Raw genomic sequence first — 16,150 nt, forward strand, 5'->3', positions numbered from 1 at the left:
ATTTTTTTAGACACCCAAAGTCATCTGTGGCAACCCCCTCTTTCTTATCTCCTAATTAATCTTAATAATCTGCCTCCTTTTTTTTGCCCATGTAGTCTGTTTTTTGGAGCTTTGTGTATTTACTTGGTTATTTCTCTTAGAAAGAGGATTAGTTTGGGGTACAAGCACCCCTCCCAAAGTTTCGACCCCCCTCCTTCGTAGGAGGTTAAATTCAATTGACCCCAAAACAACCTAGATTTGTTGGGATGGACAAAGAGAGTCATTAGCCCCAGGTAGACTCTGATGTGCTGTTTTTAAACGAAAATAACATTTTTCTATATTTGTTCTCTGTGCTTTTTGTTGTACTCTATGGTCTTCTGTTCCTGTTACTGCATCTCCTTGATTAAACCGTATGTTACGTCACTGTTGAGGTCTCTCAGTGCTTCTGGGCAGGTAAACAAGTCTTGTGCAGGTCCAGGGGGAGTGGAGCATGGGCTGGATGTGAGATCACACTCCGTTCACTCATGGCTCGGTTAGTGCCACTGCTAAAGTAACTGATGCAGAAACAACAGTCTCTATGAGAGCTCTAGAGAGAAGTCTGAAATAAGCACTACAGCTTTTATTGTAATCTTCATGCACCTTTTTGTGTACCTTTCTGAGTCCCAGTATAACATAATTTGAATTATGGCAGGTTTAAAAATGGTTTATGAACAATTTTTGATTTAACATCCCTGGCTCCATCAGCACCAAAAGTTTTTTGATTAACCCAGTGTAATAGGCTACGGGTCGATATTGCTTAAATATTGAAAAAATAAAATTTCTGTCAAGACATTCTTCAGTATTTTGACAATATTTAATATATAACAATATTTAATATAGTTAAAAATATATAGGGGTAAATATTTTTTGAATAAACCATTAATTTACTTCAACCAAAAACATGGTTAGAATATTACAACGTGTATATATATATATAGTAAATACAAATAATCAAATAATCAAGGCATGCTATACACTGAATAAACACAAGAAAGAATAATATGAAATCATTTTATTTAAATGCATATGATTTTTTAAAATAATAAATCTAAATGTGAATATTATCTAATAATATGAATGATATATTTTTGTTAAATTCTAAACATACTAAAGCAAAATTGTAAAAACATATGTATTGTCAATGTGCATGATACATCTCTCATAATGCAATACATCTCTAAATGCATTTACCTTCATGCATTTGGCAGGTGCTTTTGTCAGGGGAGTAAGGTGAGTAACATTGCATTCAAGGTGCACACATTATCAGATCTTGCTATCCCTGAGATTCGAACTCATGACCTGTTGTTGCTAGCGGTGTGCTCTACTGTTTGAGCTTCAGCGAGGCAATGCAGTATAGCCTCCCAATTAGTTTTTATTATGTCTTTATACAGAATTGGGAAAAGGAGTGCAATGAAACCTTTATTGAGAGCACCTGCTCTCCTCCTATTACGATTCATTGATTTAACCGGAAATCTCCTAGGGCAGCTCACCTGTTAACCCCTGCAACAAATCCTCATTCCTGATCCAGCACAATCAGACACTTGTGTCAGATTTCGCAGAGATTCAGACAATCGGCCAGTTATTCCTAGACAGTGGACAAAGAGGTTGAAAAGAAAAGTGTAACGCATTCTCCAGGAAACCCCTGACCTTTCCCTGTAGGGCTTCTGTGAGTGTGCTGCCAGTGATCACAGTGTGGCTAGAGAGACACTATCCCTTTACCCTTTAGCCTAAAGGGAAAGTCTGGAGAACCCATTGAAACCTGAGACCTCCTGACATTGATCATTCCCAAACAGAAATATACTAGGGATCTAAGAAAAGATGATTTATTTCTAGTTATTACTATTATTCATAAATGTTTTTAGTTTTCCATTCAAGCAGTCTTTGAAACCAACATGAATTCACAGATTTAATGCCAAATATGTCTTCAGAATTTTTCTTCAAAATGTAATTTCTAATTTTGAATGACATTAGCATTCAAACGTTCAACTGTAAGTTCTGAGCTCGGAAATTCTCTTATGGTGAACAAATCTGCAGTTACAGTATGTTATCAAAAATACAGTAGAAGCTGTAATATTGTGAAATATTAAATTTGTATTTTTTCCTACTCTAATATCTTCTCAAGTGTAATTTATTTATTGAATTTTCAGCAGGCATAACTTCAGTCTTCAGTGTCACATAATTCTCTAGAAATCATCGTAAAATGCTGATTTGATGCTCAGGAAACATTTCTTATTGTTTTTTGAGTGTTGAAAAGAGTAATGCTGCTCTGTTTGTTTGTTTATTTCTGTGGAAACCGTGATGCATTTGGTTTTGAGGGTTCTTTGAATAGAAAGTTTAAAAGAACATAATTTATTTGAAATGGAAATCTTTTGAAACATTACACGTCTCTTTCTTTAAATTTCTAGTAAAATTTCCTTGTATCTTTGCTGAAATGTTTTTTTAATTTTTTATGCAGCCCCTAAATGTTTGAATGGTAATAGACTTAAAATAGGATCATTTTCCAACTCCCCTAGAGTTTATCATTTTCGAATCCATTCGTTGGGTCTGGCGGTAGCACTTTTAGCTGTAGCTTAGCACAGATCATTGAATCTGATTAGACCATTAGCATCTAACTCAAAAATGACCAAAGAGTTTCGATTATTTTACCTTTTTAAAACTTGACTCTACTGTAGTTACATCATGTACAGAGACCGATGGAAAATGAAAAGTTGCGAGTATAGTTAGCCTAGAAAATCAAAACTTTAAATTTTCCATCGGGGGATGCTAACAGTCTAATCAGATTCAATGATCTATGCTAAGCTAAGCAGAAAGTGCTACCGCCAGACCCGAAAATCGGCTGAATGGATTCGAATTTCAAAAACGGTAAAACTCAGCTGTTTATCTTTTAACTTTGATCTCTCTTTTTAACCAAAATCAAATCATTACAGCTGCTGCAAACCCTCACTGCTCAGTTAAACAGCTGACGTGGATCCAGGGCTCTTCATTATGCAGCTAAACCATGCAAAACCAGTCACACAGGTCTCACCTTAGTTCCTCATCAGCTCCCTCCCACCACAACAGATTTTCCACTATTTATCTGTGGCCTTTATTACGGTGTCCTTCAAGCCAAACCGAGAGCTCAGACTCTGAGATAATGAATAAATGACCCTGGCAAACTTGCAGCTGATTGTATTGACTCTGATGAGAAGTTCATTATGGTGGCAGGAAATGCATTGGAACAACTGACAAAGCAGTCAGGCTCGCATGATGACAGGATGAGGTGTGGAATGGCATGCATGCTAAACACACCAAAGAGAGTTTCGTGTCTTGTTAATGGTTTTCCTTCTTGGCTTTTATTAGACATTCTGTCACTGCTGCTTCATGCAGTATCGGCTTTTATGGTTCAAAGATCATACCGGTTTCAACTGATTGGTTTGTCCGTTAAAGCTTCGTCATGCATGCTAATTCCTTTTGTGTTATGCATATTTGTGAGAAATCTAGAATGAGGGTTAATAATAGGGAGATTAAAAAATTAGACATACAAAAATGTCACTGAGTGAAAGATGATGCAGTGTCATTTATCTTGTCTGCTTATGTTGTTGTTAAGGCTTTGAGATGTGGCATCCAAGGCTGTCTTCCATCAGACATGCCATCTATGTTTTTCTGTCATCATTTAGAACAGGGTTTCCCATAAGGGGCTTTGCGAGTTGATGAAAAGCTAATGATTAATTATGATGTAAAACAAAGAAATGGGGCTGCACAATAATTGACATAGCTTCGTGTGATTAACAAATCAAAAGATGCAAATGTATTAAATAACTCTATAATCTATAGTCAGTTTCAGACACAGCACATTTATTACTATAATTATAATTTACAACCAAAATACATCATATATTAAGAAATATTAGATCAATATTACATCTTTGTTTTTATAATTATAGTTTAAACAACAACAACAATAATAGTATTTTTTTTAATTGTACAGACAATGAAATAGGAATGAGGTCCAATTTTGTTTCTTCATAATGTCTTTTTTTGTGTTCTACAAGAAAGACAAATAGAGAGCCATACATTTTTGGGATGAAACTCAAGTAAATGATTTAAGGGTGAGCTATGCTTAAATAATGGATTTTAAGTGTGAGAAACCCATAAATAGTTTTTCAGAACCCTTTTTCTGATACTGTTCATTCACCGTACATTCTTCAGAATTCCCATCACTTCAGTGCACTCATTTTCTATGCCAGTTTTTCTGGACTCACAGGAAATGGTTGATGAGCAAGTTTCTTAGTCAATAATTCAGCATTTCTCTGAGGAACCAGTTTTGATTAATCCATGTGAAAATCTCTGTGAATAACTGAGTTCTTTACAGAAGCTTATTACTATAATATTTCTACTTTGTCAAAGGGATAGTTCAACAAAAAAAGATTTTTTTTGTCATTAATTACTCGTCCTCATGTCCTTCCAAACCTGTAAGACCTTCATGGTTCTTCAGAACACAAATTAAGGTGTTTTTGATTAAATCCGAGAGCTTTCTGATCCTGCACAGCAACGCATCTACCACAATCAAAGCCCAGAAAGTTAGTAAGGACATCATTAAAATAGTCCACGTGTAATCAGTGCTTCAACCTTAATGTTATGAAGCTACGAGAATCATAAAACAAATGTATGGTTGAAGACCTCTTTACTGAAGACACCATTAACAATCTGTGTAGTGTGTAAGAGACACTCCCAGTTGATTCTGATCATGTGTTAGCATGTTGCTAAGCTAATATTATTTTATTTGCATATGTAAGGTTTCTTAGATGATCCAGTCTTTTTATGATGTCAGTTGTTATGATGCCATAATTTGTGCTCAGGCAACTATAAAGAATGATTTAGCCACTACAAGCTGTTAAAACTTTAAAATATCCCTAATCTTATAATCTGCCAATCATGCATTCTTTCCACACCAAGTTAAAGACACATTACAGGCATATTTGACTGGACACTGTGGGTGTGTTTTGATGGGGATTTGCTCTTTGTGTGCCTGTGCTTTTAAAAATAGGACATGCTCAGCACTGGAGCACAAAGTGATATTAATTAATTAATTGTATGAAAGGGGGCCAGTGTTTGTCCCCAACCTAAAACAGAGGTAGGACCAAATAGACTCTATTGTTTCATTGGGCTTCACCCTTCCTGAGTTCTTTGCTATCACTGTATTGGTAATGAGGCATTTGTTCATTCACCATGTTCTCAGTTTACGTCACGTGACATACGATTTTACCACATACAGTGTGCTTTTATGCATTTATGACCATGGCCATATCAACCTCATCATTTAAAATCGCCACAAAAGTAGTAATAAAGTCAGTATTTTTAGTATGTTTAGACTAGAGAATTAGTTTTTCTAGCTGTAATTCTACATTGTGCTAAATATTGTCTATCAAACATTATACACACATTTCATTTTAAAAACACAATATGTAATGTTTTCTTCATAAAATATCCAAAAACAACCTCCAGCGTGAATTATTTCATGCAGTTGTGTACATACATTATCCCAAAAGTTCCCAACAATTTCTAAATTCAATCACTAAATTTAAAATGATAAATACATTTAGAAGAATATTAATGCTTTCCTGACTTAATGTGTTTTCCATGCACACAGATTTAATTATTAGCGTGTATTGCATAAATTGTTGCGACACTAGTTTTGTTATGCGTTATTGATATGTATTTGATATGCATCCTGAACCAGAAATTGGTTTTCTTTAAAGCATCACATCTATTTAAACAAATGTTTGTCATGTATCATTACTGTAATTTTCAATTATGTTAATTAACCCTATTACCGTGATGTTGCTCTAAAAACACTGCTGTAATGCTATGCCCTTAATGAGCTGACACAGATGATATTTTGTTTAAAAGTCTTCACTGTACAGTAAGTACAACCCTGGAACTGTTGTTACTTCCTTGATTAATGTAGAAAATCACCCAGGCCTCCAATCACAATCCTCCGCTGTGGCTGTCATCATATACTCCAAATGTTTTGTCATCAGAGAATCATTTACAAGCCAAATAAGCGGATGGTGTTGCACAGCTCCATGTGGCCTACTCTACTCAAACACCTCTATATCAGGGCAACTGAGAAACTAATGACGTCCAAGCATCATATTTCAGTTCATTCATTTTGCTTTCTGTACACACGCCCATCTGTGGAGCTCCTCTGCTGTATGTACCTAAAGCTTTCAAAAGGATAATTAAAACAATGTTATTGCAGCATGCATGTCTTCATGGGATAAGGTACATTTGCTTATCACACCTGTCCCAGATTCCTCGTACTCACGTCGAGTGTCTGTGGTTTGTGTTTTGAATATTCTTGAATGGGCAGGTTTCTAGTATTTTTCAATTGAATTTTGTTCTTCGTATAACAGTTAATAATAATAATAGGTCAGTTTTTATCTGTATCAGCAATTCTAGATTGCCCAGGTATAAACCTAGCAGTTAAGTCATCATTATTTTGTGTCCAGCACAAGGGTTTAGTCAAAGGTAGTTTCCAGGACACAAATGAGGTCCAAGCACAAATCTAAACCACAGGCGTCCTTAATTATGATCCTGTTCAGGTTTGTAGGGTTTTATTTTTTTTACAAAGGTCACTTCATACGTACTTTAGCCCCAAAGTGGCATTTTTGATAAGATTAAAACCCATATTTCTGAGAATTTATGTAACTATTGTGTGTACTTATCTGTGTGAGAAGGCACACATGAAACCAGCATTATCAGCCAGTGTGGCTAAACCTAACCTTGTCTTGACTTTTTGAAGCACATTATGCACTTACAAAATTATTATTATTATTTTTTAATTAAATGTAAAACAATAACCATATTCTGTTTAAATCTTTTTTTTTTATTATTAAACGGTGTACCTTTTTAAATTAAGGGTTAATAGGATTTAAAAAATATTTTTGAAAGTTATTTTATGCTCACCAAGGCTGTGTTTAATGGATCAAAAATACAATAAAAACAATACTATAGTGATTTTATTACAATAAAATAAATTAATTTCCTCCTGTTTACTGGTTTATTATAATTTAAAATGTATCTATGTTATTGCAAAGCTGCATTTTCAATCTTAATGTCATATGATCTTTCAGAAATGTTTCTAATATGCTGATTTTATTATGCTCAAGAAATGTTTCTTATTATTATCAAAACTTAAACTTTTCTGCTGCTTGATATTTTTGTGCATTTTTTCTGGATTATTTGATGAATGGAAAGAACAGAACAGCAAAAGAACAGCATTTATTTGAAAGTTGCGCTTGGTTTCTTAAAAATAAATACCACTAGTTTTTTAATTATTTAATGTGCGCTGTCATTCATACATTTTTTAAGAAGTTGACTAAATCATCTTACACTCACATTAACCTTTTCTCTTGAAATTATAAATACCTATGCCACTGTCTAGCAAATTGTTACTCGTTGGTTGCTAACACTGGACCCCTTGAGGGGACAGCTTACTTGTTTTCCACTTCCCGAAAATTATGCAGTGCTCCAAAAAGTTTAAGATGAGTCCGTACCATCAGCTCTTATTATCGTCAAGCTACTTGTGTCTCTTGAGCCCCTTTGAACGCTGCACTGAAACAGTAAAACATGGAGTGACGTGAGTTGGCTGCAAAGCCAGACAGGACCCCTGCTGTTCGATCGAAATGTCTGTTTCCGCTGTGTCTCGGTGAATCTCACTGTTCGCTCCCATTTTTTTCCTTTTTATTTCTGCCTGAAGCACAGCACAGACTCCTAAAAGGCAGACTGTCTCTGTTCAGTACATCCCGACATTTCACTCATCTCCGTTAAAGTACGTCCCCATTGTGTCAGACTAGATCAGATGAACTGGATACACACCATGCACTTTTTTGTCCTTTTTTGTCCCAGAATGTATGATGATCCCAATAAGATCTTGGCATTCAGTCAGGCTGCAGGTGTGACTTGTAGAAATTAAGGCTTTGCTAGTTGTCATATATCTTTGTTTAAAATCAGGTATGAACAAGAATAACAAAAATCACCTCCTTTCCGTGCATACAACTTATTTAAGACATTCAGGGATGTACGTGCTTTTTGCAACTAACGCCATGTGAAAGTGTCACATGGGTAATCTATCAAAGAGCAGCCCACTCAGATTCAGCACCTGATTCAGTAGTATCTTGAGTATCTCACTCCGCCTCTGACTAGGACTGAAAATACTGTGGTCACCTGGGAAGTCTCTGATGTGGAGCCACTTCAGTGGACAACACTGTGCAAAGTTCAGGCGTTTACAGGAAGGACTGAGTTGTCTTTTCCGTATTGTACACAATTGAGGGCAACTTCTGTTTGTGAGACAATAAACCAAACCTTTTTTATATTTCCTAATCCTATTATAATTTAATAACACTGTTAAATGTAATCTTACACACCGAAGTCAATTTGGTGTCAGACAGCGTTTTGAAACGGATGCAGTGCTATAGGTAAAGTGACAACTGAACATTTTGTCATCAGTTACTCACCCTTATGTTGTTTTAAACCTGTGTGACTTTCCTCTGTGGAGCACAAAAGAAGATATTTTGAAGAAAGTTGGAAAACAAACCATTTTGGTGACCGCACGTACATTATTCAGAATATGTTTTTTTATGTTGCACAGAAGAAAGTAAGTCATACAATTTTGGAATGACCCAAGGAAGACCAAGTTCTCTTTTTTGGTTCAAATATCCCTGTTGTTCCAATGTGAGACTTTATAACCGCGTTTAACTGGTTGCTGCTTAATATTAGAGCATGATTTATTAGTTAAGAATCTATTAAAGCTCATCATACAGAGTTGTGGTGGATTAAGCCACTGAATGTGCTTCTAATAAACTTGCAGCTCTTTAAGCGGCTTATTCACCAGAGTGTGTTTCCTGGATTTTTTTGAAGGTCAAGAGCTGCGTTCTTTACACACAGATCGCCAGCGGAAACTATCTAACCGCCTTCAGGAGAGATAACAGCACTCTCATTACATCCTCTTAGCCTTCAGCTTGATTTCAGTTTATCACCTACACACAAATGTTTAGACACAAGACGATATGGTTTATTATTAGTGGTATATATTTTTATTTGATTCATGAGGCTCTCACTTTCTTTAATATCTTGGCTAACTCTCAGGGTAACAGGAAGGAATCCCTCTCCATTAGTCTTTTGCTGGGTAATGCAGACCTCTCTCTGTGTCATGATGACCAACTAGTTGTCCAGCAGCTACTTATATATATTAACTCAAAGACTATTTGCTAGAATACTACTTGAGTACATCCAGCAGTTGATTCAGACATATCAGATTGTCTCATTTTTCAGGGCAGACAACCTCAAACACATACGCATCCCATTTGAGTAATTTTCTTCTCTAAATAACATGGAGCAGCATTTTATCTGAAGGTTACGCCAAATTCTGCAAACATAGTTTGTCTACATCCTGCTGCGGTACTGATTTATCTCTGTTAACTTTTCTGCCTGTACTGCTGATCCTCCAGTTATAAACAGAGTCTGTTGATAAAAGCATTGGAGTTCTTCTGTATTCAGCTTTATTCAGTTTTGCCAGTTCCTCACTGGGAAGATGAATGACCACTTGGGTTGTTGTCTTCTTACATAAGCAAAACCATGATTGTATGTTCATATTACACTGACACAGATGTGTTGCTTTCATATGTGTTGATTGAGCTTATGGTGGGATATCAGAGGTTTCTTTTATTTCAAGGTGGTTTTTATCTGTGTTTCAGTACACCCGGGTTTGGATCCCTGACCCAGAAGAGGTTTGGAAGGCTGCTGAAATCATCAAGGATTTTAAGGAGGGTGACACAGTGCTTCATCTCCAATTAGAAGATGAATCGGTAAGCAAAAACCCTCCCCTTTATCTTTCACCAACAAATCTTGCATTCACTGTAACGACTTGTTTTATTGTTAAATTTAAAACAAAAAAATGCCGGTGGGAAAAAAAGAATATTAGGAGGTAATTATTTTTTGTCATTGTGGGAAATTGTTCAAACAATAAACATTGAAACGGTTTATGTTTAGAATAATTTTCATATTAAAATCAAAATTCTGGGTCTAGGACAACCAAGAAAAAAAAAAAAGAAGTGTTTGAAATAGTTATATTTGACTTATATTTGAAAAGTAGCCAAAAAAAAAGGTGCGTCTAGTCGACAAAATTGGCACAAAGAAAAATTTTATTATTATTTTCTCCTCTGACTACAAAACAAAAAATCTCAATCATGACACAGCAATTGTGTACTAAACCAGATCCTAACACTTCCTGCATTAGTTTGAGTTTCACCGTACTGAGGAAAGTGTGTCTTATGAATCAGTAATCATGTTTTGGTGTCTAAGAAGGGCAGGTCCTGAGAGGAAAGGTTGTACGCCATATTCTCGAGTGTATTATCAAAAAACAATGTTGGGGAAACCTAAATAAACCAGTAGATGAAATAAAGATCAGCATAACTTATTGAAGCTCTTGTGCCTGTAATGCATTACTAACACTCTCAGTCGGCCAAAAGCCCATGGAGTTACTTGACATTGTGGTTTGAATCCCATCAATCTCTAATCTACTGTTTCTTCTTAATGGCATTACTGTCTCCATTCCTAGACGTTAGAATATTCAATTGGTCCCAAACACAATGCACTTCCGTTTCTTCGGAATCCTGATATTCTGGTAGGAGAGAATGACCTCACGGCTCTCAGCTACCTCCACGAGCCTGCTGTGCTCCACAACCTCAAGGTCCGCTTCCTCGAGTCCAATCACATTTACACCTACTGCGGTAAGTCAGTGTGTGTGTGTGTGTGTGTGTGTGTGTGTGTGTGTGTGTGTGTGTGTGTGTTTGTGTTAAAGAGAATGGCTTTGATGTATTGGTCATTTTATATTTATTTGTGTTTATATTTGTCCTATTATGATCATAACTTGATAAATATATTTACATGGTTGGTTACTGGAAGTGTGCTTCGTTGGTAGTTCTTAAATCCAGATGTGAGATACACTTTTTATTTTCAGGAATTGTTTCTTTTAAAAGTAATGCATTACAATATTGCGTTATTTCCTAATGAAGAAACATATTACGTTATTTAGTTACTTATTATTGAAAGTAATGCGTTATGTTACTTTTGCGTTACTTTTAAAAATTAGGGCGGGGCTTGCTTGATAAAAGTTCTATTTTTGGCAAATGTAAAAGCCTTTTCACACCAAAAGCCTCAGGCTGAAGGAAAATTAAATTCACGTCTGTACAGTAGAACACAGAAGAAGAAAGTTCAACACTCTTATTTCAGCAATAAAAAAAGAAGAAATGTTAATTTATCTTATGTTATTTTTCTTATTGGTATGGTTGAATTGCATCATCGAAGGTCAGCAGCAAATTAGTTAATAAAATTGTATTAAAGGCATAAAGGATATTTGTATTATTTAACTATTGAAGCTTTGAGTCAAATTTTGAGTTGCTTTTAACTGTTTTTATTAATTTTGAGTAAAACTAAATCTGATTTTGATAACACTTTAGAATAAGGTTTCATTAGTTGATGTTAGTTAACTACTTTAGTTAACATGAACTAAGCAAGAACAATCCTTCTACAGCATTTATTAATCTTAGTTCATGTTCATTTCAACATTTACTAATGCATTATTCAAATCAAAAGTTGTGCTTGTTAACATTAGTTAATCCACTGTGAATTAACATGAACTAACAATGAATAACTGTATTTTCCTGAGCAAACATTAAAAAAGATTAATAAATACAGTAATAAATTAGGGATGGACGTTTTCCGCAAATATCACATTCGAATATTTGAGCTCACAAAAAAATGAATATTCGAATATTTGTTTATTTAAATTAAGTTTAATGAGACAGACGTTATTTTTCAGCAACATTTATTGTTTCCATCATTTTGAACAAGCTTACACACAATAAGCTTGAACATTACACATCGTGTTTTGTAGCTGAAAACCTTTAACAATGCATGCAAACAAACAAAAGTACAGATTAAAAGCAAAAAAAAAAAAGTGAACAAAGAAAAACTGTAAAGCAGCCTGCAGCAATTAGACTATTGTAGAACGTAGCCTACACTTAACTTTTAAACTTTTAAAGCGCTTCGTGTTTTCGTTTCACCACTGAATGGGATCCTCATCTGGGGAAATACATGGCTCCAGCAAGAACTGTTCCCACTCGTTTCGGCTGGACTCTGTAATCATTGCTGAAGAACTGGCTCAGCCTTTTCCGACGAGTAAGCATTGCATCCTCTTCATCGTTGGCGGCGGCTGCATCCGCACCACTCGCATCAATGAACTTTCTTACTTCTCTCATGTTTTCATCATCGAGAAACCTGAGATGTTTGTGCCGAGGGTCTAGGGCAGATGTGAGAAGAGGAGTTTTCACTGCATTCTCCAAGTTAGCGGTGTTTATTCGTTGCTTTAGAGATGCCGCAACAATGTTCTTGAAATCGGTCACTTTCTGTTATTCTCCACTGCATATTTAAAGTTATTTAGAAGACCGCAGTTCTTAGGGGCCATTCACATATCGCGTCTTTTGCGCGCTCATGTTAGTAATTTCCAATGTAGGGTATGTAGCTTCCATAATGGCAGCGACGCGGTGCGACACGCCTGTTTTTTCCAGGTGTGTCCGCACCGCATCGAGTTAAAAACATCTCAACTTTTCAGAATGCCACAAGCGCACCGTAGGTCATGTGACAAGAACTAAACAATCAGCTTCATCCTTTCCCGTAACAGCTTTGAAAGCTTAGCCAAGATGAAGGAACAGCTGATCATAGCTGTATATGGATTGCCATTTTTAATTAAATTTAGTAGCAGAGCTACTGAAAGTGATTTTTTTGTGCTGGAAATCCATTTATCCTTTGCTGAAATTTCTGCGTCTTCATGGAGAGAGCGCGTCATTGGCAAACGCCTCAGGAGCGCTTCTGCCCGAGCGTTTTGGAAAGAAGAAGAAAGCGGCACGCCTAGCGTTTTCCACACGTTATTAGGCTCGATATGTGAACGGCCCCTTATTCATTAATTAATTATTTTTTGCTTGCATACATCTTCAAATATGCCGTGGAGAATCACAGAAAGTGACCAAATTAGGTTTTGTGAACTTTTTTTTTTTTTTTTCGAAATTCGAATATCATTTTTATTTATCGAATAATTAGAGCAGAACGAATATTTGAATGTTCAACTCTCCGTGCACACCCCTATAATAAATGTATTGTTTATTGTTTGTTCATGTGAAGTAATACATTAAATAACATTAACTAATGGAACTTTATTCTAAGTAACTGGCGTTACTTATCTGAAAAAGTAAAAATATATTTTCTTATATCTTATTATATTTTCTTAGCGTTACTTTACTACTTACTTACAAAAAGAAATCTGATTACGTAACTCGCGTTAGCTGTAATGCGTTACTCCAAACACTGGTGATGAATGTCCTAGTTTAATTGTAATTTCACTCTTCATTGTAGTTACTATCTTGTGAGACAGATTTTGATTTCTAAAGTGGGGTTCTCCGGGCTTCCTGCAAATTACTTCTCACTAACTGTAAATATGGTAATTGTGTATCCAGGGTCAACAGACTTTACTGGAGAGGAACAAAGACAGCATCTCTATGTAGTCAGCACTCATTACATTCAGGGTTTCTATTAGTTACGGTCCCTACGACAGCATGCCCTTGTTAAAAGGTTGTTGCATTTTGGGTTTACTTTTTATTTGTGGGTGTGTTACTTCTACTGAAAAGTTCTGAGGCAATCAAAAAGAGTGTAGGCTGTTTTACAGTGTATACACCTAGGCCATGGTCATACGGTCTCACAGATAGTTAATGTCTAAATGTTTGTCTTGTTTTATTGTTGGTTCCCTCTATTGTGTTTTGTAATGACTGAATGATTCTCATTATTGCCTCTGTCAGGTGTCGTCAGTGCCTGTTGCCTTATAATTCCTCTTTTATGTTTGCTCCTTTTTACTTTCACAGGCATGTGTCTGTTTTGTGTTCGCTCTTTGAAGATGACCCATCATGCATTAAACTCATTTTGCTTGTTGTGACATCATTCCAGTCTCCTGATATTTTAGTTGAGATTTCTGAGCGAATATTTAATTAACTTGTTTATTTTATCAGTATCCTCAAGATTCCGTCTGATTTAATTGATGTGGTACCGTGGATCACCAGTACAGCACAGTTGTAGGAGTAAAGCTATATCAATCTCTCTTTTTAGGAATCGTTTTGGTGGCCATCAACCCATACGAGCAGCTTCAGATCTATGGAGAAGAAGTCATCAATGCATACAGCGGCCAGAACATGGGGGACATGGACCCTCATATATTTGCTGTGGCGGAGGAAGCGTACAAACAGATGGCCAGGTTTGTACTCATTTTATAATAGTCCTAAAAAAGTTATTGATGCTATAAATCATTTTCTGACATCTTAATAGCTTCAAACACACCCCCTCTTTCAAAACCACTCCCAAGTCAACAAATCTAAAACATACAGTTCAATTCTGATTGTATAATTAAATGGAGGATTTTTTAAAGGCAATTAATGCTTTTATTTATCAGTGATGCATTAAATGTATTAAAAGAGACAGAAATATATTTAAACTGTTACAAAAGGTTTTACTTTCTCTTTTATTCTTAGAGAACTCTTTTTAGGTAAAAGCCATTCCAAATTCTTGGAATAAGCATTTCTCAAGAAAAGTTTAAGTTTTTAAAGCCTCGTTCAGACTGTCAACCCAAATGTAGTGCAGATCTGAATGAAATCCGATCATATTTAGATAGTCTGAAATGCAACAAACTACATGAAATCTGATCTGTGCAAATCACAGCAAACACTGTGTGGACAGTCAGTTATTCAAATGAGATTCAGTTCCGTATATACACAAAATCTGAAAAGTTCAGCTTGACTCAATAATGGATAGAGTGGGCAGATAATCACAGTGCACGCAACATCATTCTTCCAACCTTTGTATTTACATGTGGTTTTTTTTGTTTTGTTGCTTGAAACAAAAAAACAAAGCCATTTGCACATCAGGTTTAAGCTGGAGCTAAACATCCCACGCAGACACATCATGACTTACTAATGACTTGTGTAATGCTAAAGCTCTAAAATAACCTCAGGCAAAGAGGAGGGAAAGACAAGGCAAAGCTTGAGGTCAGACTTGTGTTGACATTTGATCGGTTTTACACATGCCAGATTCACTGAATGGACACTTCAATAATCAAAACGGCTCTTTGCTGCGTTTGGGTATTTCTGAGGTAGCTCTCCTGGGACATCTGTGTGTGTCTGGTGCATATAGACCAACCAGCAGCATCCGGTGGGGTTTAGATGGGAGGATTTTAACTGCATTTGTCAACTGCAATGAGGCTAGTCTACCACAAGGAAAAAGCCAATTTTAATGTTTATTTTATCTTTTCTCACCCTGTATTTTGCTGTGCGCAGCAAAAAGTACTTGGTCTATTTATATTTATTTAACATTTGGTCATTTAAAATAAATATAAATTTCATTAATTTGAATGTGTATTTGGTGCCACTTTATATCAGTTGGTCATAACTACTATGGACTTGCATTTAAATAATTAAAAACAATGCACTTATTGTGTACATAAATGTTTTTACATTGTACTTATATAAAAAAAAAATCCTGAATTTAATTACATCTGTAATTAATTTCTGTAATTAATTTTGTAATTACACTGTTGACCCATCCCTTTCTGTGAACGTGATTTCTCCAAGTACATCATGTTTCTGGATCAACATCCTTGTTAATCAAACAGTAAATATCTGTTTTAGGCTGACAATCAGGGTTAGGCGCTTCTACACCCTTGTTAATCAGCTGTCATTATAGGAATAAATTATGGGTAGGGTTAGGTTAGGGGTAGGGATTGGGTTAAGTCTGTATTTTTGGACAATGTTGATCCAGGATCATCAAAAGATGTAGATCCAGGAACATGTCTGTCTTGGCAAAATCACGGCGACCCAACCCTTACACCCTAACCCACCCTGTCCCTAAACTTTACTGCATCCCACCTCAAATAGCAGCAACTACATTTCAATAGTATTACTATTAGTAAGATGGTAGACACATTAACCTATGTGGTTTTTATTAGCCTATTTGATTTTTAGAATATAGATCACGGTTCACCCACGTTTCTGAA

At 35.8% G+C, this 16,150-nt stretch overlaps 1 protein-coding gene across 1 annotated transcript in view; it reads left to right on the top strand.

The window, feature by feature from the left end:
* Positions 1 to 16,150, top strand: part of myo5b (myosin VB) — a 54,706-nt gene that overhangs the window by 2,259 nt on the left and 36,297 nt on the right. The window contains exons 2-4 of the mRNA XM_026196187.1: positions 9,756 to 9,866; positions 10,619 to 10,790; positions 14,215 to 14,359. Coding sequence (XP_026051972.1) covers positions 9,756 to 9,866; positions 10,619 to 10,790; positions 14,215 to 14,359 — 428 coding nt within the window. The remainder of the gene's footprint in view (positions 1 to 9,755; positions 9,867 to 10,618; positions 10,791 to 14,214; positions 14,360 to 16,150) is intronic.

This window comes from Carassius auratus, chromosome 21, assembly GCF_003368295.1.
Source record: "Carassius auratus strain Wakin chromosome 21, ASM336829v1, whole genome shotgun sequence".
NCBI classification, from domain to species: domain Eukaryota; kingdom Metazoa; phylum Chordata; class Actinopteri; order Cypriniformes; family Cyprinidae; genus Carassius; species Carassius auratus.